The 25,813-nt window shown below is 42.4% G+C and overlaps 2 protein-coding genes across 3 annotated transcripts in view; both read right to left on the bottom strand.

The window, feature by feature from the left end:
• itga8 (integrin, alpha 8) overlaps positions 1-1,719 on the bottom strand; it is a 37,867-nt gene extending 36,148 nt beyond the window's left edge. The window contains exons 1-2 of the mRNA XM_046399460.1: positions 1,225-1,719; positions 777-907 (exon numbers count right to left, since the gene is read on the bottom strand). Coding sequence (XP_046255416.1) covers positions 777-907; positions 1,225-1,418 — 325 coding nt within the window. The 5' untranslated portion in view covers positions 1,419-1,719. The remainder of the gene's footprint in view (positions 1-776; positions 908-1,224) is intronic.
• Positions 1,720-4,359: 2,640 nt separating this feature from the next.
• mindy3 (MINDY lysine 48 deubiquitinase 3) lies at positions 4,360-25,730 on the bottom strand. 2 transcript variants are annotated; one of them, XM_046399466.1, is made up of 16 exons: positions 25,586-25,730; positions 24,681-25,004; positions 24,214-24,293; positions 23,854-23,914; positions 22,727-22,939; positions 22,467-22,518; positions 21,613-21,727; positions 21,303-21,376; positions 21,074-21,153; positions 20,787-20,857; positions 19,327-19,407; positions 10,893-10,965; positions 8,832-8,904; positions 6,693-6,780; positions 5,745-5,816; positions 4,360-4,952 (listed from the first exon to the last, which is right to left on the bottom strand). In XM_046399466.1, the coding sequence occupies exons 1-16, from the start codon at positions 25,602-25,604 to the stop codon at positions 4,803-4,805; spliced, it is 1,626 nt and encodes a 541-aa protein (XP_046255422.1). In that variant the 5' UTR covers positions 25,605-25,730; the 3' UTR covers positions 4,360-4,802. The 2 variants fall into 2 exon arrangements, with proteins under 2 accessions (XP_046255422.1, XP_046255423.1); XM_046399467.1 differs by having other exon boundaries at positions 25,464-25,592.
• Positions 25,731-25,813: the final 83 nt, after the last annotated feature.

Here is a 25,813-nt window from a genome sequence, read left to right on the forward strand (position 1 = left end):
AGAGAGGGATAGCACACAAGAGAGGGAGAGACAAGGGGAGAGGGAAGGAGGGAGACAGGGATAAATTTTCAAGATCTAATAAAAAGCAGACCTCACCCAATCCCCCTTTCTTCCGAAGGGGAACTAAATTCCCATGTGCATACAGTTTACCCCGCTCCCCTCGCTTTCCCACTTGTTCTCTCTCACTCTACCTCTTGCTCAGCACACACACACACACACACACATCGCTCAGATGGAAAAGCGTGCATCAGAGACATTAGACGTCGCACAAAAGATTGTACAGCTACCCCTGATGATAACATATTAAAAACCAGAATCAACATGATGTAAGCATGCACCAGCAAACCTGCTAGTCACCCTGTTGGAAGCTGACAAGATCCATATGTCTTATCTCTCCTTTTCATGCAACAACACATGTGCCAACTCATGCACACAGACATACCAGACACACAGGTTACGAAACTGCAGTGGATCCAAATGGGGTAACATCTGGGACAATCTATGGCTTTCAAAAGATCCACTTGAACCTCAGCAAAGTAAATGCTTGTTAAATTTCATTTTACCGAAATACCCCTGATAAAACAAGGACATTGCTGAGCATATGTCTCACAGTTGGTCCAAATACAGCAGTGAAGTTATTCCTTCCTGTGTCCTGTGACAACACAAATCCTTTAAAACAGGAGCCTGAGGAACTTGGGGCTCCCAGGAGCTCTGTTCAAGAATTTATTTTGATCCATGACATGAAAAAAAATAGAAAAAGCTTTAAGGTTACTCACTGGAATTGTCAAAAGGTATCTGTCTGCAGCTGTGGGGCTGCCCGGGCCAGGGGCAGTAGTAGACTGCCCCAGCCTCCACTATGCCAGGCTGGGAGGTGTTCGCCTTGGGAGCCCCCACCAACACACTTATCCTGGAGGGGGGAAAAGAGAAACCAAAGTACATACAAGACGTGCAGGAGAGCGCGCAAAGCATCATGCAGATAATGCATTCAATGTACATCTCAGTTTCTTTTCTTTTTCATTATTCTGTTCTGCATCTTCTGTCCTAATACAGGATGATATGTAGTTTGTGTAGTTGCAGAGAAAATAAAGCCCAATATCTTATCATTTAAATGTAGTTTTTTCGCACCTTATATCATTTGGATACTGTCTAGTAAAGTGGTTTTGTCAGGTAAACCAGATGTACATGCACTGCTCATAGTGGTTAAGTCCTGATGTTGCCACTCACGTGTTTCTGTCGTTGGTAGCTTGATAGAAGTCTACAGAATAACCGAAATAACTTCCCTCGGGTCCCCTGTAAACCGTAGGATGCTCTGCGTAAATGTTGAAACTCCAAACTCCATTTAGCGCCGGACACAACACCGATAACACCCCGAGAATAAACATCCCAGCGGAAGACACAGAGTCCCACACACGCTCCATCCCCAGAGAAGTGCACGCAACTGCACACTATCCCCCCTAGAGTGAGAGGGAACTTGAGAGAGAGAGAGAGAGAGAGAGAGAGAGAGAGAGAGAGAGAGAGAGAGAGAGAGAGAGAGAGTGTTTCCTCCGTGCAGGTGAGGTAGCTTTGTCCCGCCGGCTGTCACTGGATCACTGCGTTCTGCTGCGCTCCCCCAAAAGTTGCCTCCTGACACCCTGAAACCACCAGGTCTGTCCAGACTACAAGACTACACAACCGCGCCCCCGTCTTCTGCACAAAACTTTACCCCCTACACACACACACACACACACACACACGCACACACATCACAAGGCACAGACCACATCTGAGCGCGCCATGGGGCAGGCGCGTCACCGCTCCTTTTATGGCACAGACAAATTTTCTGTGGCGAATCGGGAGTTCATTTAAGTGAAATTTACAACGACCTCCTCACTTCGGTCCAGAAATATAAGGAGTCCCGGGCGCACTCAGTGACTTGGCGCGCACGCACACAAATGCAAAGATTAGTTGTTTTTTTATTGGCCACCTTGCGCAACCATACAGTTCAGTCGGAGCTGCTTTTCCTTCCGTTGTGAATAATCTCTTGTAATTATGTCAGTAATTATTACGGCGGTTTACAGCAGAAACCTCTGGAGCTGTCCAAGTTTAGGCACTTTGGCTCCGCTCGTCGTTTCACTCAACACCAGGCGATTCCCCCCCTTAAACCGCAGAGGTAACATACTTCGCTTTTACTGAAAATAATATCCTGTAATGAAAAAAACAGTTTTAACGAGGTGACAGTCCAGACTGGGCTGTTTTTATTTTTTTATTTTTGTATGTTTAGTTAAACATACTTCTGGACATTTTTTTTTCAAATCGAAAACTCAATCCCTGTGCGCATGTGTGTGGCGGGAGAGGATGAGAGATGAATGTGACACCCACTTCCAGTTCAAAACGCCGCTCTGCTGTGAGTTTGTTTTAATTAAACGAAGCTTTATGGGCACGTTAGACATGAACGAGACTCGCAGTGTAGTAAAACTGCAGTGATGTAGCACCACAGCCAGTGCGGCACTGGAGTGTGTTTCCTGTCGGGAGAGTTGATAAGAACCAGGTGAGAAGGTGAGGTAAAGAGTGTATGAGAGGAACCTAAACCTTGAGCTGCCAGATGGAGAAGTTTCCCGCCTCTGCCCTGCTCTCTGCCTTCCACACATTCCCTTCCATCCATCCATCAGTTCATCCATTTCTTCCACTAAACCTGTCTCCTCCCTTCATTGTTTGATTACTGCAAACTCGGTCCATGCCCGATGACTTTTTGATTTTTTTGTGCGACAGGGAAGTATGTGTGAGAAGGAAGAGACACAGGGAGAGGGTCTGCTCTTTGTTCCTTGTTTCTATGTAAAAACTTACACAAGGCAAAAAAAAGCAAACTACAAGACATAAGCACATAGAAGACAGATGTGTTGCCTTACTTTCCTCTCACTGACAAGAAAGAAGGAGCCTGTGATGATGATGGAGTGAAGAGGCAGCAGGCAGACATTCCTGCTCATTTGCCCCGTTTGGCTTTAGTGCCGATTTGTTGTGCAGTTTCTGTGTGTGTGTGTGTGTGTGTGTCTGTGTGTGTACACTTTCATCTGTAATCATTTTCTCCACTGTCTTACATCCAATAAAACTCTCAAAGATATCCCATTTCCAGGAATACACACACACACACACACACTTGCTCATGCTGCTCAGGTTAAGGCCTGTCAGTCTGCCAGTGTGTTCTGAACACTGATTTACTGCAGGTCCTTCTGGATTGATTATTACACACACACACACACACACACAGTAGGGCTTTATATTCTACACACCATGCCCGTGTTCCCCTTCTCTCCTTACAAACTCATAAAGAAAGTTAAACATATTGTTGTGTCAGATTAGGCCTGCATCCCTTCTCCATTAGACAAACCCATTAGATGCACATCCAGCCAATATTAAAACAGTCCTGTGCACAGATGCATTCTGGATAAAGTATCTGTATGTGCACAAACACTGAGTTAAGATCTGCATGTCCAGGACTAAATACTTGTAATTGTATAATGTATTAACACATATCTTGATGCTTGTTTTAGGAGGCCAGTGTTTCATTTGTCTTCTTTTTGTGAACTGTGATGAACTGTGATTTTGTGAACAAAATGCAGTTTTTTGTCTTAAGAGGAATATTTACAGGTACTTAAGAGGCCATCAGTGTCCGAGAGATTCAGTGAATTTACTTATTTAGTCTCTGGGGACACAAAACACAAGTTAATGTGTGATTTATTGTTGAGGGGACTCAGACAGACCTTGGACAGCCTGAAACCTGAGGCTGTCCGAAGTCGAGGTCAGGACATGATATTTATGAAGGAAAGATCAAACTCATACTCACACACACATCCAGAGAGGACATTATGATTTTAAAGCTACCAAACCACACAGCGTTTGAACAAAAAAAGTGTTTATTCCAGAACCTTTGAGTGTGATAATAAATACATGAGCACTGGATCAACCATCCATGTGTAGTGCATGAAGTGCATGCGTGCACACAGACACACACACACATACACACACAAAGCACCAAAACCAGCTTCATCTTGGTGAAAACACTGTGAAACCTCATGTTCAGTTCTCTAGCTCTCTGGGTTGGTCCCTTTACACTGTAAACACTTAGGAGTGGATGTGATACTGTGTATGTGTATGTGCGTGTGTGCGTGCGTGTGTGTATGTTCATTCTCATGTGTGGAAGGCTTTGGTAGGTTTTCCCTCAAACAGTCCTATAGCTGGATTAACAGTAGTGTTTCACAGTCCACTGGCTGTACATGTGGTTCAGAATGTAATTTGGTGACACACTCGTTGAACCAAACCAGTTTTGCTCTCTAAACACTTTCTAGCTGTCTACTGCTAAACTGTAGCAGAGGTGTCGGCACAGAGCAGAGCTTTAAAAATAAGCAGTCATTCACATTTTTTTTTTTTTTTTTTAAATAATCACACCAACATCCTGCATGTCAATTACAAGCCATGGTGAACAGACAACAGCATGAAATCTAAAAGGTGATTTTGCATTTTAGTGGAATGTGTGAGAGAAAATGACAGGATGGAACTCGTGTTTTTCTTTTTCCACTTGTCCACTAACGTGTTTGTCTCGGTCTCTCGTGTGCATTTCGTCCTCATACTCATTCGTCTGTGTCGTATAGGTACGTCAGTCGTTGTAATCTGCTGACCTTCCAGGGTCGGTGTGCAGAAGGGAAACCGAAAAGCACGGTGTGTATGTGTATGTGTGTGTATGTGTATATATGTGTGTGTGTGTGTGTGCGTGTGTGTCCACATATGCGCGCGCACACACACACACACACACACAGACTGAGTAAGGGCTAGTTCAGTGACGGGGAGCGGTCGGTGGTCCACAGCAGCTCAATGTAGGGCCACTTGGTCTGCAGGCAGCGTTTGACGGGAGTGTCGTCTGTTCGAACCATGGGGTCCTCAAAACCAAGCACCAAAGCTGTCCCTTCCACATACTCCACCTGAGGACACACGCACAGGTCAATACACTGTTAACTAAACACACAACTTTAAACTCTTTTCTGCTAACTTTGACAGGCTTCAGCTCTATCACTCTCTTCTCAGACACTTCTGCTGAAGAGGCCAGAGGTGAGATGCTAGGGATGGATGCAAGGATACAACGGACACTCAGAAGTGCACACACATATACCAGCTGCAGGAGACTGCTGTCAGCAGGTCTGTTATTCCCATCTGGAGCTATGGGAATGGAATTGCCATCACAACCTTATAGGCGCCATGCTGCCATGTGTGTATGTGTGTGAACTTGTAGGCGTGTGCTTTTGTGTGAGCACACATGTGATGCCATTCCTGCATTTTCAGGTAGCAGTATGGAAAAAAGCAGCTTCACAGACTAGACAAAGTTGACATGAGAAGAAAGTGATATTCCTGAGTAACAGCTTTTTGCACAGCCACCAACTACATCCACTGACAATCATCCATCAAGCTAAGCCTGGTTAATAGGCCTGCGTTTGAACATTTATCACAGCTTGGCTGTTGAAAGTCGCCTCCGTGCTGAAATGACTTGGAGAAATAGGAGGCTAAGCCAGGGGTTTTGGATGGATGGACAGGCTATTAGGCTCACAATAGCTACTGTTTATTCTGGAGTGGCCGGCTGCCTCCAACTGTGTGTGTGTGTGTGTGTGAATGATGACAGGACAAGAAGAATAATAAAAGGCAGTAAGAGGGAAAGAGTAGGAAAAGAAAGTACCACCATTGACTGCAATGAAAAATTTGACTATGAAAGAGTGTCTTACCCTCTCGTTGTGGTTGGACTGTTTAAGTCCGTTGTAGTGGTAGACGGGAAACGAGTCTGGGATTCCTGAATCCTGAAACACAGGCGGGGAACAGAGTGAAAAACATGCAATGTTGTTGGAGAGTCTCTGGGCAAACTGTTCTCACAGAACGGAGCAAGAGACACACAGAGGCAGAACATTTTTGAACCAAAAAGTCAAACTGAAACATCTTTGCCTGCAACCAAAGCTCAAGGTTAAATCCCACTTGTTAAATTTAAATATGTGTGTGTGTGTGTGTGTGTGTGCGTGCACTGAAGCAAAGTCGAACTCCAATTACCAGAAAGCATCCAACACTACAAGAATGATGACATTGAGCCAAAACACTTTCTGTGACTTTTGACTTAAAGGTGCAAAATGATAATAGAGCGTGCTGTCTGAGAGCGTGTCCAGCTTCTCGTGTTTATATGCCTATATATGAAACCCTAACCCTCACTCCAATCCCACGTGTGTCTGAGTGTGTGTGTCCAGTTGGCTAATGGTACTATAATTTCTTTGCGGCCCAGGGGCCATTCCACTGGCAAGTCCCTAAAGCCCTGATCACTTTAACACAGCTCCGCTCTATCTCTCCCTCTCTTGTCTTCCTTGCTTGCTCTGCCTCATAAAAAGGCGTCTTTATCGCCCTTTCCGGGCTTCTCGGCAAGTAACGTCATATGATGGTGAACACACCATACACGTACGTTTCACATGAGAAACCACAGCAATGTTTTTGGCATAAAAACCTTTGAATTGCTGAAGCAGAATTCCTCATATGCTTGGAAAACAGATATTAGTGTCACCCAAACAGCATGTGTGTACGTGTGTACTATTTTGGCAATAGGTTAACTGAGAAACGGATCGTAAGGCCGGTGGAAGGTATGTGTCACAGAGTGAGTGTATCTTTAAAGTCCACCTCCGCACAGACACACATACCTGATCAGGGAAAAATTCCAGCAGAAACGGGCCCAGAAGAATAATACCTAAGCTCTCTGGATCCAGTTTGGTCTTCACCAGACTGACACTGAGAAGACATAGATAGGAAAGGGAGTAAATCAAAAGTGAGCAGAGGAAAACAGATCAAGAAATTTAGAGAGAGAGAAAAAAGAAAAAGGGGCATGCAGGTAAAAAAAAAAAAGAGATGGGCTGGAGGGAGCCAACAGTTTGTGACGTTTTATGTATGAACACAGAGTCATATTAACAACCACCTCATCACTCAGTGTGCACTTATAATGCATGTTTTGGTGAGCGCATGCATGTTTTCATGACTACCATGGTGCAACTAAATATATCTCTGTCCAGACATTCCTTCGTGTTAGATCAGTGTTATCGTTATTCCACTGTGATAAAAAAAAATATATCTGGTCAGATTGCCCTTTTAAGGTAGTGGGGAGAGAAGCCAGGTTTATGCCGAGACACAGAGGGAAGGCAACGACTCTTTCTTCATCTATCCATTTTTCTAAGAAGCGTGTGCAACAGGAGAGCATGCAGAGCAGACAGTGACTCTGCTGAAGCGTCATCGAGCAACAAAGAGCTAGATCTATCCGATGTGTTGCTCCATGACCAGCCATCTGCTCTCTTTGCAGCAAAGTGAGAGAATGACAACATCTCCTCAGGGATCAATAAAATATCTCATTTTTAACAACAAATTACTTGTGCGTGACAGTGTACGAGTTCATCATTTAAAATTGACCGGTCATGAGACGATGTCGCACGCTAACACTTAGGCTGAGCACACCACAGTTACTGGTTGTGTCCAATCCATCTTCATGTGTGCGTTACAATGTAATCAGCTGATGTTTGTCTGGACTAGCGTCTATCTCTAATTTGTATGTTGTCTTCTTTATGAATTGCACATAAACAAATAGCGAGAAGGAAAATAACAAGGATTTTAATCTGTTAATGTTGCTTGAAAGTGTGATCTAGGATCTGACATTCTAGATTGGCTCCACTGACAGTCAATGGGTGAGTGACTTTGTGGACATAGTAATGATACCCAAGTTGATTTATGTTTGAATAAGGATACATCTCTGCATTCTTGTCACAATGAAATTAAACATAATTTTGGATAAATTCATGTTTTTTTTTTAATGGCATTCTATATTTGGCTGTTCAGTTTCCAGATTAAGAGATTATCCAGCAGTTCATTGAAGTGGTCTAAAACAGCTTGAAAGAATCCTATGAGTATTTAGTTAATTAGTGGATGGATTTATACCCTTTCAATCATATATTCAAGTAAAAACAAAAAATCAAGAAATCTTGTTTTTTAGATCTTGAGTATGAATAGCTAAATGAAACACTCTAAAACAAATGGTCACAAGACTGTAATTTCTTGGCGCCGTATCTTGATCTTTTTCTGGGACCAATCAGAGTCTACAAGGTTGGTTTACCACATATGATAGCAGTGGATGGTCATAGGTCACATGCAATGTGGAAATACTAAGTCACAGACAACCTGAAAACAGTTTCCACTCATCTTCCATGAGTGATCAAAGTCTTCGATTTGGTAATTCTAGATTCACCCATTAATCATTTTCCCCTTCCCAGGCACTAAAATTGCTGCTTTTTTTCACATGGTGTAATCCCTGCAATAAGCGTCTCATTGTGCGGTAAGGAATGAGACCTCGCCTGTTTACAGTGGGAGTTTCCCCACAGCTTGCTGCGCTGTGTTGTGATGTATCGTCCATCTGGGGGTCTGCAGAGCACATCAGTGGTCCAGTTACTTGGCGAGGCCCAAGGCTGCAGCATTAGGGCTTACTGGTCCTCACACGAGAACGTGCTTCTGTTTGAAGCGGCACTTTAAAGCGTTTCCTCCCTCTCTCAGTCTTTCTTCCTGCTGTTAATGATCTCCCTCTAAGCCTCTGTTTCTAACTTTCTTTCGTTCTTTCTTTCTTCCTGAGCTTTTATAGCGGGCTTATAGTAGCCTCGTAGTGAAACCTGAGCACAGGGCCGCTGACCTGGCCTGGCCGTGACTTAGGAATTAGAACTTTAGAAACTCTACAGGTGCACACACACTCACACACACACACACACACACACACACACACACAAAGCCTTGAACATGCAAGCACTTACTACTCAGGCTCTGAGACAAGGTCAAGGGCTTTCATCACGTCCTCCAGTAGAGACTCTGGGATGAAGCCATTATCTGGAAAGAGAGAGAGAGAGAGAGAGAGAGAGAGAGAGAGAGAGAGAGAGAGAGAGAGAAAGAGAGAGAGAGAGACATAAAGACAGACTGATGTACTGGCTGACCCCAGACCAAACACAAAATACAGGCTTCATCATCTGAAAACTGGTGTGTGTGTGTGTGTGTGGGCTTCACCAACACACATGTGGCACAAGCAGTATTTACATCATTGGGCCAAGGGAATGAACTCATCTGACACAACTAAAACACACACGAACATGCACGTACACCTTGTCCTCTCTCTCTGACCTAGATTCCATAGCCGAGATGATTGCTTTACCTGAGAGAAGAAACTTAAAATACAAACATGTGTTTTGGGCCGAAAGTGTACTTGTGTGTATCTGGGCAGTTGCAAATTTTGCCTAATTTAAACATTGGCATGCGAGCCTGTGTGGCCTGTTGTTTAGATACATACTTAAACCCCTAGCACGTTGTGAGGAAGATTAACTGACAGCTGCTCTACTCGTTCGCTGTTGAGCATCTCAATCTCGCTTTTTCAACTGCAGATGTCAATCTCAGTGTGACAGTTTGACAGCCAGAGCACACACATGCATACTCTACACAGAGACAATGACAAACACCAAGCATTTAAGAATGCTGAGGGTATGGGTTGGTGAGTGTCGCCGACGGTGAGTCACTGTCGTGCGTGTGAATGAGTCTGGCGCCCCTTTTCTACAGCACATGGAGCTGTGCTGACTCTACACATGACACGGACAGATTTATGGCCCTTTCACGCAGCACTCAACTGTGCTGCTAGCTACGGTATGTGTGTATACACTGTGGTGTGTGAATGGTGTGTCATGTACAGTACATCCTCATTGCATGTGTTTAGAAATGTGTATTATTTTTGTGGATGCACCTACTGTGGCCCCTGCATGCATTTGTGTGTCTTTGCACAAGTGTGTGTGAGGAAAGACCATATGGCTTGCAGAATGTCTTGGCAGATGATATGCAGCAGTGGATCTGAAAATGTATGAAGCGGTATTTTGGGCAACAGGAAAGACGAAAAGAAAAAAAAACAAAAAAAAAACAAAGACAGTTAAGTCTGCATATTTGTTGGTGAAGTTGCTGGAGCAGCCGAGACAGCATTGTACCACACACACACACACACACACACTCACAGAAGTCAACATGTTGTTTCTACAAGTCAGGCAGTGAATAGCGTTGTTTATGATGACAGAGAACGACACATAAAAACACATAACTATGATGGTATGTGCAAGTTAGTCAGATCCTCAGCTGAACACTCTTGCGGCATCACAGCTCCCCATGTGTGATGTTAACACGCTCATGCGGAAGATGTTAATGTTTAATTTCTATTCTCTTCCTTGTCTATAAGCGCTCACCAACACACAAACATCGCACACTATAATCTCAAGGCCACATAAGTGATTGCCGCAGACTTCTTTTTAGTTCATCTGGTAAGGCAGTTTTCTCTTTAACTTTCTACTGTCACTGTGTCACTCTCTGTGTCCTTCCCATCACCGTTTACCCCAGTCACCTGGAAGTGACAAGAACTGAGGTTTAGGAGGAGGAGAGGGGAAGGAGCAGGATGGTTGACTCAGCTGTAAGAGGAGCTGATCTCACCAACCTAAACAACAACAGTGGAGATGAGAGGAGGGAAACAGACCCTTGTTATGCCTGGAGAAGAAAATAACAGAGAAAAGACAGAAGGGATGAGGAGGGCAGTGGGGGATTATAAATGCATCTGCTCAACCAGGAAGAAGAGAAAGACAACAGGACCGAGATATTGTTTTCTCAGTCTTTGTAGCATTGTTAGATGAATGCTTGGATTAATTAAAGTACATCTGTGTGCCGGGATTTTCATGTAGGCAATGTACTAATGAGCAAATAAAGCATGTTTTTAAAAACAAGTGTGCAGCGAGTCATTGGCATCATAATGGTAATGAAGACAGTACAAAAAGATACACACACTTGTTGTTCATTACCTTCAGGATCAAATGACTGGAAGACCCTCCTTGCCTGTTCTGAGGGAGACTCTGGACCTACCAGGGACATTTCCTACAGAGGGACAGCCAGAAAAGACAAACAGAAAGACGGGAAGAAATAAATGTGAGAGAAAGATAGAAGAAAGAAAAGAGAACAAGGTGAGAGTTTGTGCAAAACAACACAAAGATGTTTAACCTAAAAATGACCCTAAAAAAGATCAAAGTGAGGAGACAGGGAACGTTGCAGTAAGACAATGAATGTATCTTTCCATTCATTGGGGAGAGAAGAATTCACACACATTATGACTAAATATGGCTTCATCATTGCTGAAATAGTGCAGCATGAAGTGCCAACCGCCTAGATCTCAATAACAACTGACAGATTTTGTTCTTGACAAGGTTTTGCTGCGGTCTACATGCACTGCTAATGTACACTGTTACATGCATGTGTGTGTCCAACTACGCGTAATCTAAGGGTCCAGTGCAATCACCAGAACGCACTGGGTTATTAACTGATCTGCTGATAAAGTCAGACGGCTTGTTTTCACTCCAAGCACATAATCAGGAAATCGAGTCTTACATATACAGTCTGTGATTTATGACAAGCTCTACAGTGTGTGTGCTTGTTTGTTGCTGAGGTTTAGAAAGAGCAGTGCTGGCAGGGAGATCAGAAATGAAAGAGTGTGTGTATGCATGTACAAGAGGGTGATGCCCCTTTTGACTGACCTAGAATGTACATGCTAATTAAATGAGCACTTCCTTACTCTCTACACTGAGAGAGCCATGATGCTTCAAAGAAAGTGCTTCTGAGATCATCTAACAGCATATAAAAGCCTTTCTCTTACATTTATCCAACATAATTTTTCACACTTCAGTCAGCTTTTCACTCCATCTTGTGTGTGGTTGGATGATGCGTTGAACTACCAGGTTTACTTTAAGCATCCTCAACCCTTAACACTCATCCAGAGGCTTGTGAAAAATCTCATGGGATAGGAATGCCGTCTCACCGACCCGACTCTCCCCCCCATATTTTTAAGTGTTATCTGAATTTTTTTTAACCTTACTGTCAGATCTTGGGCAAAGCTTACACCAAGTTAAACAGCTGGATAACTATTAGTTTCTGAGTTTCCAGCAAAGCAAGCAAACAATGATGAGGAGTGCGAGGATGTCATAGTAGGTCTTAATAGTTGAGGAGATAGAAGGATGATATGAGATACTTCACAAAAAGATGGCTTTTCAGCCTTGGCTGTCGCACGCACATACAAACACACACATGCAAAGTGTATAGGCAAGAGTCAGAGGGTTCTCACTGTTCTTCCATATCAGAGAGGGAGGAAGTTTATCTATCACACCGGAGCACTGGACAAACACTGGGTGTTTTCAGAAGGCAAACGAACCCTGCTCATCTCCTTTAGCTGGCCTTTATTAAAGCTTGAGCCTCAGATCAACGCAGGCTGCTAGGGTTTCATTGTCCACTTATTACTGTACTTGGGGCTTATTCAAGGAGAGAGAGAGAGAGAGAGAAAGAATGGGAGAGAGGGGCTCAGGGGGACACACAGAGAAGAGATGACTCCCAGCTGCCGGCTCTTCAGATGCAAAGAAAAACAGGCACAGAAAGGCTCACACACTGTTTCTGTCACACAGAGTGTAGCAGGGTCCTGACGTGTTAACATTACAGGCTCCATAAATCTGACAGTAGATTTGTCATTAGCCAGATATGTCTGTTTCACTTATAGGGGTGGACAAGGGTCATTTTGCTGTCCCGGGAGGAATACAGTGCTAAGCCTCAGTGGTTGACTGCAGTCTATAGACAAACTCACTAAATGTAATGAAATATGTGTCCTGAAAGATGAGTTGTTTTGAAAATGTGTAACTTGAACTTACATTACAGTCATAGGACAGCATACGTGAGCTAAGAAAACACGTATCTCTTCCCAAGGTGATGAGAAGCTTAATCGATCTTAGTCTGGCACACACAGTCCTGCTGCTTTAAGTCCTGTGTGCCTCGTGAACCACAGCCCAGTTAACACAGTTTATTATCTCCAAGAGCAGGATGGACACAGTGTGTGTGTAAATCACCTGGTGATAGCACAGTTACAAAACGTTGACACTAACAGAAGACAAACACAACACATATTATTTCCATTCTATAGACACTAATATGAGGACAATGAATACATAGAAAGAGATACTGATTTGTGTGAGCATAAGATCACACACAGACCAACATAATAGCAGCAGAAACGATGCGTGTGTGTGTGTGTGTGCGTATGTGATGACATGTCTGCCTGCCTGTCTTTGATCTGTGTTTTATTGGAGGCCTGAGGAAGATGCTGCTGAGTTGGAAAACATGTCATGGAGCTAACACACTCCACAGGGAAGGTGTGTGTAAGTGTGTGCTTTTGTGCTTTCTTTCCTCTCATTCCTACTGTGTAACGGTTTGTGTGTGTGCGCAAAAGAGAGAATCTGTGCATTAATTAGGCCTGCCTCCTGCCAAAATGTGTTTGCTTATACTGGAAAACAAGCTTGTATTCCATCCTCTCAATCTGCAAGAATACTCATGCTCATGCGGAGATGCAGAGACACACTCTCACACTTTTGCACTAATGCCAAGTCTTTGTAAGTGTGCCTTATGAAATCATGGAGTGCATTCCAATCCCCACAGTCTGACCTTAACAGAGAAACAACAAACTAACCTCCACAGGAACAAAGCAAGAACCACACACACACACACCACCGTGAGGACTTAAACACACAAAGTAATGCACAATATTTGCTTGGAGCAAAACCAGAACATGTTTATCGAGCTCAAGCATGTCTTATTTAGAGGCCAACAATTTCAAATGACCAAAAAAGGCTGTGGTGTATTTGGAGCACTTGTGTTTGTCCGTCTTTTCAGTTAAATCAGGACTATCGACACATGCAGATACGTCCCAGATAGCAAAGATCAAATCTGACTGTACTGTCTACACATCAGAGCATGTGTGTGAACCCTTATTTCTTATCATCAGATGAGATTTCTTCTATCACACCCTCCTACAGAGGATAAAGCACCAAACTCGGTTGATGTCTATCAACCCCTTTACAGTTTGTGTCATTTTGGGGAAGCTTTACCGACCACTGCCTCAACCTTCATCTCTAGGCACATCATTGGACTGCATGGCTCTCTCAGGTTGACAACACATACCCTGTAGGCCTTTTTCCTCTCTAATCCTTTCTCTTACCCGGTTTTAGCCCTTTTTACCTGCCTTTTTCTGTGCTAAGTAGGTACTCCAGTTTTGCAGTATTTCCTGCCCTCCTACCCTTGACATTTTCTTCCATTCTTCCCTTTCATCCTTTATCTCCTTGTGCAGGTAGGTACTTTAGGAAAGACAGGCAGGCATGGTACTTTACTAGAGTTACTCTTTCTGTCCCTCCGGTCTAGCCAAAGGGCTATTGTGTGTGTTGAGAGGATCTGAGTGGCCATAGAGTGCGTCTGAAGGGATCGGTTTTCCAGACAACAAAGCAGAGGTCTCAAACAGTGTCTCCTGAATTGTTCCTAGCAGGCAGCGACAGCCTCACTACATGACAGGCTGTGATTCAAATTGACGAGAGAGTCTGCATGTGAGGCTTGTTACGCAGAACGTATGTGTGCTTGTATGCGAGTTTGTTTTTTGTTTTGTTAACCTCAAATAACTTGTGTCCCATGTGATTATGAGTACAGAAAATCTATCTATCTATCTCTCTTGCTACATAAGGAGTGTGAGGAGTATCGACTACAATTCATTTGTGTATGTGTGTGTGTGTGCATGTGAGTGTGTTTTAGGTGTGACAGACAGGACAAAGTAATGATTTATGGAGCTGTCTTGGAGGAGAAAGAATGTCTCACCAGAAAAAAAAGAGGAGACAGTAGAAGATATTATATAACGTAATGATGGGTCCTATAACAGCCGCAAACGACACACAAGGGAAAAGGAAGAATAATGTAGCACAAACACACTGACATAGACAGCTTTTCATCCAACTACAATGGCCCTTGGTCTGACCTGACACAGATTATTAATGACTGTTAAGGTACACTGCTTTGTTATTTTGTGTTTGTGTGTGGCCCGCGCCCTCTGATCACAGCAAGAAGAGAAAGTAATCCTCCTTAACACAAAACTCTTATGTTCTCTTATACTCCAGTCCTGTTTTAAAATACTGATTCCTACTTCAGTATCATTATTCATGAACTCACCAGTGTCATATGATTTAATATGGTTAAATCATGTTACTATTACTGACATATTTCTATGAAATGTTAAGATGTCATCAGAAACTAACAAAATTTGTCATGAAGGTTTTTGTTTATATACTAAATAAGGACTTCATCTCATGTAATGCATAAAAATGGAACACAATTACTGTTAATATACTGTATATTAATATACTGTAAATCAATGTGATTATTTTAAATATTATTACAACACAGACCTTTAAAAAACTGTGATGCTGCGTAAAACACAAATAAAAACGGCATACAATAATTTTCAGATGAACTGCATTAAACAACGGCTTGACAGAGTGCTGTCATGTAATAACATCCTTCATACAATCACGTGTTTCTCTGATGAACCTCGCCTCATCCTGCTTGTGAACTGCTGAGACTTTAAAGGATAGCCCTTTCACAGCCAGTCATGATACAATCACCTGTTATAAATTAAACCTGTTCTCCTGTGTTTGGCGCTGGCATCTAATTCACAAGAAGCATATATTTATTAATATCAATGAAGTTAATGAGGTTAAAACATGAAATATTTTGTCTTTGTGCTGTTTTCAATTGAGCACATGTCAAAAGGGATTAACACATTATCACATTATCCTTTTCTATGTTTCTGCTATGAGGTCCCAGCTTTTTTGGAATATGGACTATATTTATGTTTTTGTATTTATGTGAAAACCGTGAACTGTGAATATTTTATTTCACAAATATGTCTGACATAATGATAATGATTTTCATCAATACAGCCCAGCAAATAAAGCTTCTCTGAAGGGCACTGACCTATATTAACTGTGTCTGCATGCTGCTTTTCCTTCAAATTCCTGCTCCCTACCAGTCCTCGAAGGACATGTTGCATGTATGTGCAGACAGAAGCAGGAGTCTTAAGGGACACAAAGCGCCACAACGGCTGCTCTCCCTCCTAGTAAATCACTGACCCAGTACACGACTACTGTACACATACACATGCAAAAACACACATGTAACTCCCTCGAGAAGCCGAGCCACAGCCTGTGAACCTCATCACTCAGTGAGGAGAGTAAAGAGCGTTGAGAAATGTCACAGGAGGATCACCCCCTCCTCTCTCTTTCCCGAGTGACCACTGCATCACTCTTTAAAGTGCATCCTCCTTCCTTTCTACTTCCTTTCTTCCTCTTTCCTTCCCACGAGGGACCAATAACGTGAAGAGTTTGGCTGAGCTATGCTAGGGAATCCTTTTCTTGGGCAACTAACCTGCAGTACACTGGAGTGGATAGTTACTACAAAGACAAGAGGGGGAAAAGGAAGGAAGAAAGAATCCCTTTTTAACCATACTGCATGATAAGTCTCATTCATCACCCCATCCCTCTTCTCTCTGACTCTCTGTCTTCCTTTCTCTTCTTACTCTGGTGTCTCAGAAACTCTTGTCTAAAAACAGATCCCATTACATGTCATTATACACACTCAGACTCTTTTTCACATGCACAAACATATTAATACAGAGGACAGAGAAAGAGAGAGAGAGAGTGTGTGTGTGAGTGTGTGTGTGTTTGTGTGTAGTGGGCGTGTGGGTACAGATCAGAGATGGTGGAATGGCATTTGTGAAGGCAGATTAGATAAAAACACTAATGCTATTAAGCTGATGGTCTGAAAGCCACAGTCACACTGACAGCGACTCAGGGGAATACACACCCGTCCCCAGTGGCAGACAGAAGGAGCCGCTGACACATCAGATGCGAGGATCAGGTTTTCTGCTTTTGTGGGGATGGCTCTATAGTGGAACTAAAAGCTATATAACTAGGTAGTGTGTATTTTTGTCATCACAAAGCCTGGGAAATCTCAGTGTGCTCTTAACATAGGCTTGATTCAAGGAGGACAGGGTCACACTCAGTGAGATCCACCAGGAGAAAGCTCTTGGTCCACATCCTACCCCTTCGGCTGGGGCTCAGAGCTATAGACCAGGCATAGTGTAATGTTAACCATGTACGTCAGTGTATGTGAGCATGTGTGTTCAAGTGTTCCAAGTCTCCAGCTCAAAAAAAAAAGAAAAAAAAGGAACCAGATGGGAACTCTGGATTCACATTCCCTTCAGGAAGTCATCCACCTGAACACACACACATGCGCACACACACTAATGCTAATCAGGGTTAGGTTCCTGGTGCTCTGGAATGTGTGTGTAAGAGTCAGCCTGTGTGTGTATATGTGAACATGTCACCAGCGCTGAGGGAGCTGTAGCAATCGGTAAGTCATCAGCGCATGCATGACGACTTTGGGTCATCACTGAGCCGACACATGATCCACTCGCCTGGCAGGCGTAAGCTTAATGCATGTAACTGAGCTTTTAATCAATGGTATATTAAGGGTGTGGCGTTATTATGGAGATGATTGCTTGGGATTTTTCTGTATCTCTGGTGGTGTTCACACAACAGCATGGAGAATCAATTTGCTACAACTAAACCTGCCAGCTTTAGTACACAGGCTACAGCAATGTATTATGTTACAAGTGCACTGATAGAGATGATAAACATGCCTGTTTGAGTGCAAATTGGGTGAGTGCATCCCCATACATGTACACACATCCATACTAGCACAGCAATCTGATGATTCATACTTCTACCCAAGGGCAAAACTTTCTCTAAGAGTTACAACAGCTGGGTTGACCCCAATTACAGCATGCATTCTATACCTTGTGTGAATGTATTTTTATGCACATACAGCACAAAATGTCACAGATTAGTCAAACACAAGCCTCAGGAATGCTACAAACATTCATTCACTGCACTTAAGATGCGATAAGATCTATCTTTGTGTCTGCACCTTTGTGCAGCGGGACTGAGCTTCATCATCTTGGTTGAGCAGTTTGCTGGAAACTGGATTCTAACTGCCAGTGAGAACCTTGATGAATACATGAAGGCAATCGGCGTGGGCTTCGCCACTCGGAAAATGGGCAACTTGGCCAAGCCAAAGTTGATAGTCACCGTAGATGATACTCGAGTTAATTCAACGAAGTCTGAGAGTACCTTCAAGACCACAGAAGTCAAGTTCAAGCTGAACGAAGAGTTCGACGAGACGACTTCAGATGGCCGAAATACCAAGACCGTAATCACTCTTGAGCTTGGCAAATGACTCCCATTTTCCGGGTGGCAAAGCACACACCAATTGCCTTCATTGTCCACGATAATCAAGTATGCAAGGGATTTTTGTTCAGTGATACTATCATGTAAACAGCCAAATTCTTGACATCTAACAAATCACACACTGGGCAAGTGAGTGAACCTCACATATGACATATGACCCAGAAAATTTAGATGGATCCTCTTTTCTTTCCAGACAGGTGTCTTGTAATTTTTGATCCTTTCTTTCATCTTTCAACATCTTCTCTCTAAAATGTATGTAAATGTCAGTCATTCAACAGTGTGTTATCTTGTTCCATGCAAAATTATTTCTCAAGCTGCTGTGTTTAAATCTCTGTCTAATTTGCCCATTCCTAATGTTTCTTGAGATGCCGTTTGAACCCAAACATGAATATTCTAAAGCACCTGCTTGCGATTTAGTTCCTCAGTGCTTTTTCTGGGGCGACTTTGTACAACAAAAAAACATGTTCTTATGAACAAGTGCCAGAAGAGAAATGTGTGATCCATATTGTAGAAATTAACCTGACACTGAAGGTAGACAGCAGTACACTGTAAATGGTGGTCCTCATGCGAGTCCACACTCAGCCATTTACATCACGGTCACATATAACCGCAAATTGTTTAGTTAATCACAGATGGTTGAGAAACTAAAATTGTGTGTTTTTGTGTGTGTGTGTGTGTGGGTGGGTGAGAAAGCGAGAGAGCATAAATATGACTCTGTGTGTGTGTGTGTGTGTGTGTGTGTGTGTGTGTGTGTGTGTGTGTGTGGGCCTTCCCGCACTTGTTAGGCTCCTCTTTGGAAACTGAGCTTTATATTCCCTTAAAATACTGGATAGGTGAAAAGCCAAGAAACAGTACTGGCCATATATGACTATCTCCAGCTCTCATTTTTCCTACCCCTCTATTTCTCCCTCTCTTTTTTCCCCCACAGTGATATCTGAGCTGCACTATATTAAATCTTTTAAGCACATTCCATATTTTGGTTTTTCTAACCTGCTGAGGAGACTGGCTTATGTTACGTTCTGTGTGTCTATGCGAATGAAATATGTGTTTGGTCACTTATGGATGAGTGTATTGAACTTGCCTTGGTGAAAAACACAGAGAGGTGAGTTTCACTGCCAAGGATCCAAATAGGGAACTTTGGAGACTTGAGGAATGCCCCGACCTGAAACACACACACACACACACACACACACAGAGGAAAAGAATGCGTATCAAATGAGTGTCTATTTTGAGTCATTTTTAACTATTTAAAAGATTAACATAAGCCTTTTTTCATGAAGTACATTAATATTTTAACAGAGGATACATGTCACAGTATATGAAAAGCAAGTAACTTCGCTGCATGTAATGAAATCTATATTATCAATGTTAATGTTAAACACGTTTCATATGCTCTTCTGAGCAGTGGCATCATATCCAGCTTGAACTTGATTTCCATACAAGAAAATAATAGACAGCACACATATGAGAAAACCTCTCCTCATTCAACATACTGGTAAGTTGGGCTCTTAAATCACTCTTAACAGCCCTCTAGTTACTTTGGCAACCATTTACTTGCTATTAGCTTATTATAGCTGCTTACTTTGCCTATTGCCTATCCACGTCTCAGCTCCAGCTATTTTGGTCTCGCTTATGTTGGCAATGATAAATAAATAGCCGAGATTCCTGTTTTTCAAGACAACTACAATGTGTCACGTCACACGTATTCACAAAATGTGTTAAGTAATTCTGTGTTTCAGTACATGTGCGTCAGAAAATAAAAGTGTAAGGACTGAAAGTGGGGAGTTTGCAGACTGTTGGGACTGTTCCTTCCAAACACATATTTTGACAGAGGAGCTCTCATTGTGGTTTGTGTTCACATATTGGATATGTCTCACATCTCAGGGTCAGAAGTAATTCTGAGAATCTGCACACTTATTTGTATTCCTAGCACTCACTTAATGTATATAGTGGATGTCACTCTCAAGTCACAGTGAGTCTTTATCTAAAAACTAGAATTATCAGACTGCAGTTGTATGGTTCAAGTTGCACTTTACATCCATGTCTGTCCACATACACTCAGACAATGTCTACAGTGAAGATGTTTGTGATGAATCTGCGCAAATGTGAGATATGGTCACAATCTCAATCACAATATGGTATTGAACAATGGCCAGAAAGATGTTTTAGCAGAATACTGTTATGTCGCAGTGCAGTTTTGCGTCATCATTTTACGCTATTGGACATTTGTGTGAAATTTTAATTATTTAATTATTGAGTTAAGGCCAAAGGTTTTAATTGCTAAAATGTAATTAGTTCAGCTTTGAGTCAAAGTGAGGGTTTGTGTCAAATCTGAAGCAATTCAATAAATCAAGAGTTCCTTAGATATTGTATTCATGACAATGGGATGAACGGACGGACATTCAGACAACTCAAAAACAAAGTTTCTGTCCAGGGCTATTGCCAATGCATAGGCATAAACCCCCCCAAATCCTCTGTATAATTGCCATGAACACCCACTGCTCAATTTGCTTGTTTTAGGGAACATGTATGTGTCTATACCTTGCAGTAGCGTAGTGATTCCATAAGCGTGAGGAAGCCAACTGATGCCTGTTTATGAATTCCATGCAGTTCTATAAGACAGGGAGAAAAGAAGAACAACAAAATAAGATTTTGTTAAATTGTGTCAAACTGGCATTAATTTGTGTGCATTGCTGTGGGACATAAGAATTACTGCCTTCTGGTGGATATGGTTTAAATCTAAGGCTGTAAAACTGTGAGTTCTGGGATTGTGGTTAAGTGTGGTGTGTCTGTTGTGTGTGCATGCAGTCACTTCACAGAAGTCTTACTCATGCCAGAGCACTCCCTGTCTCCATCCCAGACGTTAGAGACAGCATGGCCAGTTACAAGGAGGTTCACCAGGCTCTGACTGAAAAGACAGATAAGGAAAGAGACATCAAGAGTTTCTGAGATGACTTAAGATATGCTGTATCCTTTACCTTGCAGAAAACTCTAACTTCCTGTATCGGCCTAACTGAAGTGAACATAAAAGCATGATGAAGAGAGGTGATTTTATACCTGCCATGGCCATGCACAGGGTCTATAAGAGGCTCCATTGTGTCCTGAATCTCATTTCTTATATTTTCAATGCCCTGCAGAGACAGGGGACAAGTCTGCATTTAAACACACAGTAAAAACGTATTTAAATTGACAAAAGACAATGATTGCAAGTCCATGAATGAAGAGCAAAAAAACCTTTTGTGTTTCAGGTTTTTAAAAGTGTTATTTCACTATCACTATATTCGGAATATGTCAGAGAAAACATCAGACACCTCATTGTTTTTAAACAGTTTTTAATACCTTTATCTAGCCATTTCCATTCCTTTACCTTGGTGAGGATGACGGAGTAGAGGAAAAGCAAAACTCCACAGCACCCCCTCCAGGTGTGGTAGAGAGACAGCACCTCCTCTCTGAGACCCGACACTGACAACACAGTCCGCTTACTGCAGGAAGGGAACAAACTTCAGGTTAATTTATGAAACACTCAAAGGACAAAAGAATGGCTGGGTTAGGATCAGTGAGACTGATATCTAGGTCTGTCGCGTCAGGCTGGTAAAGATAACTTTCACAATAGGGCAGAAAACAATAAAAAGGAAAAACAAATCTGATCTTGTCTATTTGGGGTCACTGCCTTCTTTTGGTTCACCTTGCAAAACTTGCTAATGGAGTTGTCCGTCTTAGTATTACAAGCACTTCTTCACTGTGAGTCAGCACTGTTTTTTTGCTGACTGTGGTCTGAACTACCAGTATGCTGTGTGGTGAAATTTCATTATTATTCTGGCAAACACAGCCCTGCGTTCATGTAGTTTGTGCATTTGTGACAGACAGGATGAGTGCAAGACAGGTATTTTTCTGTGTGTGCATTAGACAATCAGTGAAAGTGCTGAGTTGTCAACTTATGATCAAAGCGAAATAGCTAATTCAGTGTAAATGCCAATTCTTTCAGACAAGATGAATGAAATACTGCCCAACCCTTTCGCTCCACTGATGCTGTCTTTCGAGAAATATGTAGCTCTCTAGCACAGTACGGCATATGGGCTATTGTAAAGCAAAGATTTGTAAGGTGTTAATCTCTGCCAAAACTCACAGCATTACTGATGTCAAGAAAATCTGTGCTGAGGAAGAGACAGTCACGAGTACGAGATGCAAGGTGTTAGGCAGCAGTGAGTAAGTGTCACTTACTTGAGAACACTGTGAAATCGTTCAAAGCCAAGGTCCTCGGCAGCCAAAACAGCTAAGTACAACACACACAAACACATTGTAGTATCAGAGCGTGACAGAAAAACTTCACACTGTCAAACAGCTTATCATTAAAATGACTGTTTTGGGGGATTAATGGTTAAGACTAAGGTTGGATGAATAAGTGAGCATTCATATGTTTGTGTGCTGTTAACATAACATGCAGGCATCTACTATGGGACTGTGACACACGTAGGACTCACTGGGTTGCTGTTCCTGAGACGGCTGGCTGCTCTCTGGCTCTGGAGTGTCCTGGGTTTGCGACTGAGACTGCGTCTGTGTGTTAGTATGTGAACTAGAATGTGGGCTCTGCCCCTTGGCCCAGGTCACCAAGCAGAACCCTGTGGAAGGGCTGGAACAAGCGGACTCCAAGATTTCACTCAGAGTAGAACACAGTGCAGTCTTCTGTTCCTCCTCTAATAGACACAAGCATAAAACATGCATGAATTAATAAGCCATTAGAGATGGGTGATACCGAAGTTCCAAAGCTTGTTTCACTTCTGTGAAGTGCAATGTTTCAGTATGTTTAGTGGAAGATTGTGTTGAATGAAGAATATCATGTGGCTGACGACATCTGAAGTTTTAAATGCCACACCAAGGTATACTCTGAAGCCATTTCCAGCTATACGCTAATAGTGTTGCATACTATTAGTTTAATAAGAAGAAACTGGAATGATTGAGATATTTTAATATCAACAAGGAAGTTTAAAAACATGATTGTTGGTGCTGCAGTTGCAAAGACAACTGGACTGCTTTCCATTTTTGCCCAAGTGGCAACTATCTACAACACGGGACAAAAGCCTGACTTTATTCAGACAGTTAGTCTACATGCAGGCGGAAATGGTGCCTTAATATGGTGAATAGATTGCCAGTGAGTCTTCGCTTTCTCTGGAGATTTTGCGCTTGGTGACAGACGAAACTGCAAAATTATACTGAACAAATCTAAAATGCAGATGGTTTTATTTTTCTATAACCAACACATTGTGCAAACAACAATTATTTTAGAATGTTACATTAAAACAAAAAACTTGTCTCTCGCCAGTTTAATGTTCCATGTCAGCATAAATATTTTTATCTAAACTTTTTCGACAAGGCACAAGCATTTTACTAATAACATGCAGGCTTTTTGAACTTTTATTGCACACATATGAGGGTACAACTATTAATATCAATGAGGTGTGACGAGCCTTTGGAGTTTTATAAGCCACCACAAGTCATTGTGTTTGCTGAGTTTGAAACCCCCAAACCTTCAAATCTTTTTTGGCACAATTAGAAAGAAAGCCACAAAGCTTCATAAGGCTTCATCCACCCATCACTTCTATGGACCTACCTGACATTTGTCTCCAGTTGGAACTTTCTCTGCTGAAGAGAACATTCTTTAAGAGGAATGCCTGCAAGGAAACACAAACTCAGTCTCCAAATCTACAAGAAAAATCCCATGGTGCAATATGCTACTTGTTATGTGTTGTTTGTTCATAGTCTGCCCTTACTGATATATGATCAACAATCTGTCACACACTGTCTTGGAATGTTGCAGAATAAACTGACCCACTGTATGGAACACAAGTTTAAGTTCCACTCCCAACCACTGAGTATGTAGGAGGTCTGTGAGGGCTCATTACTTTGTAAATATACTGGACATTGAGACTGGTTCCTTATAATACTGCAAGGAAGCTGAACTCGATCATACCTGGACAGGTGCAATGACAGCACACGGACCTCCTTCAAACTGCTCCAGCGCCGTGTGCTCATTCTGACTAAAAACAAATCCTGTGATGAAGATAAAATATCATGTCAACAGAGAATCTTATCATTTTTTCACAGTAACCCATCCGATGCACATTACAAAACCGCAAGTACACACTCATGTTGAAGGCCATAGACGGAACTCCAGCTAACCTCTTGAGAAGGAATGTTTCTGTGCAATATGCATACCAATCACACACACAACAGCATGGTATTTAACTGCTTGTCTGACCCCCAGGTACAGAGGATGACTGAACAACAAAACAACATATTCTTTTGGTGCTCTTTTTGTTGGAATTAAACCTTGGATCCACTGCACGGAGATGAATAAGCAGTTCTAACTCAAGTGTATTTCCTGTTGTGCATAAACACTTTTATTCATATCATCATGCTGAGACAAAACATCATTACCTTGAGTCCATCTACGGAAAATGGAGGCAGACACTCCCCCACTGGTGGGTCTTCCCCAAACCAAATCCACCACCTCTTTATTTAACTCTGACATTCCAACTTTTACTGCCAGACACTCCCTCTTCAGTCCAACAGCCACAATGGGACAGGACAGCTCCGTTGAGGCCAACTCGCCAGCTCTTTCCGAGGTCGACAGTCCACTTCTCTCGGTAGGTCGAGCCTGTGGCATTGGCCACAAGCTACCTCTGTGGCACGATACAGTCTGACTCCACTGGCTGGCAGCAAACTGGCGGGTGGGAATGACATCAACGTTGCCAAAGCAGCCTGCAGAGTAATCGTACAGAAAGACGCGCTGAGGTAACTGTCCATAAGAGAGCACAACTTCTGCACAGATAAATCAGTCGCCTGTGTAGTACGAGAATGGCGCGATACAGCCAGTTTAAACATCACTGTAAAGCCATATACTAGCTCGTGTTATTAACTAGCGAGAAAGCTAACCGTTAACGACATAGATACAAAGGCAATAAAATACTGACATCGGGATAATTGCTTGTTACTTTTGATGCAGCATAGTTACCTTTTATATTCTAGTCAAATCCCTGTGGTAGGTTTAAAGAGCTGAGTAGGCTTGTTAATGTCAGCAATTAGCATTAGCTTTACCACTAGCAGCTAATCTTTCATTGCTTTGTCATTCAATTACTTCTCGCACTACAGCGATGTCGATATTTATTGTATGAATTTATACTGCTTGTCATTAGTTAGATAATATTAAAGCTTGATTACCTTGAATACACAATCGAGTAATCGGATTCCGTATTGATACAATATTTTGGAAGCAAAATCACTAGCGTCTCTGTCATTCGTTTATTTACAAGAGAATCGTAAAAAAAAAAAAACTGGCCTACATTTGACGTGTCTGCTCATTGGTTGAAATCCAGAAAGTTCCAGATGCGTCAAGGGGTACAGCTTTAACGCGTTACCTTAATGGTCCATGAGCATGTCAATCAATACGAGCACCCACCCACAAACAAAACCGTTTAAAGCCCGCCTTAATCAGCATCTAGCAGACAGAAAAATAAAGAACTTTTTAGCTTATGGTCACTCTGGTGTTAAAGCATACATTTGAAACACAA

This window comes from Scatophagus argus, chromosome 9 (assembly GCF_020382885.2).
Source record: "Scatophagus argus isolate fScaArg1 chromosome 9, fScaArg1.pri, whole genome shotgun sequence".
Classification (NCBI taxonomy): Eukaryota; Metazoa; Chordata; class Actinopteri; family Scatophagidae; genus Scatophagus; species Scatophagus argus.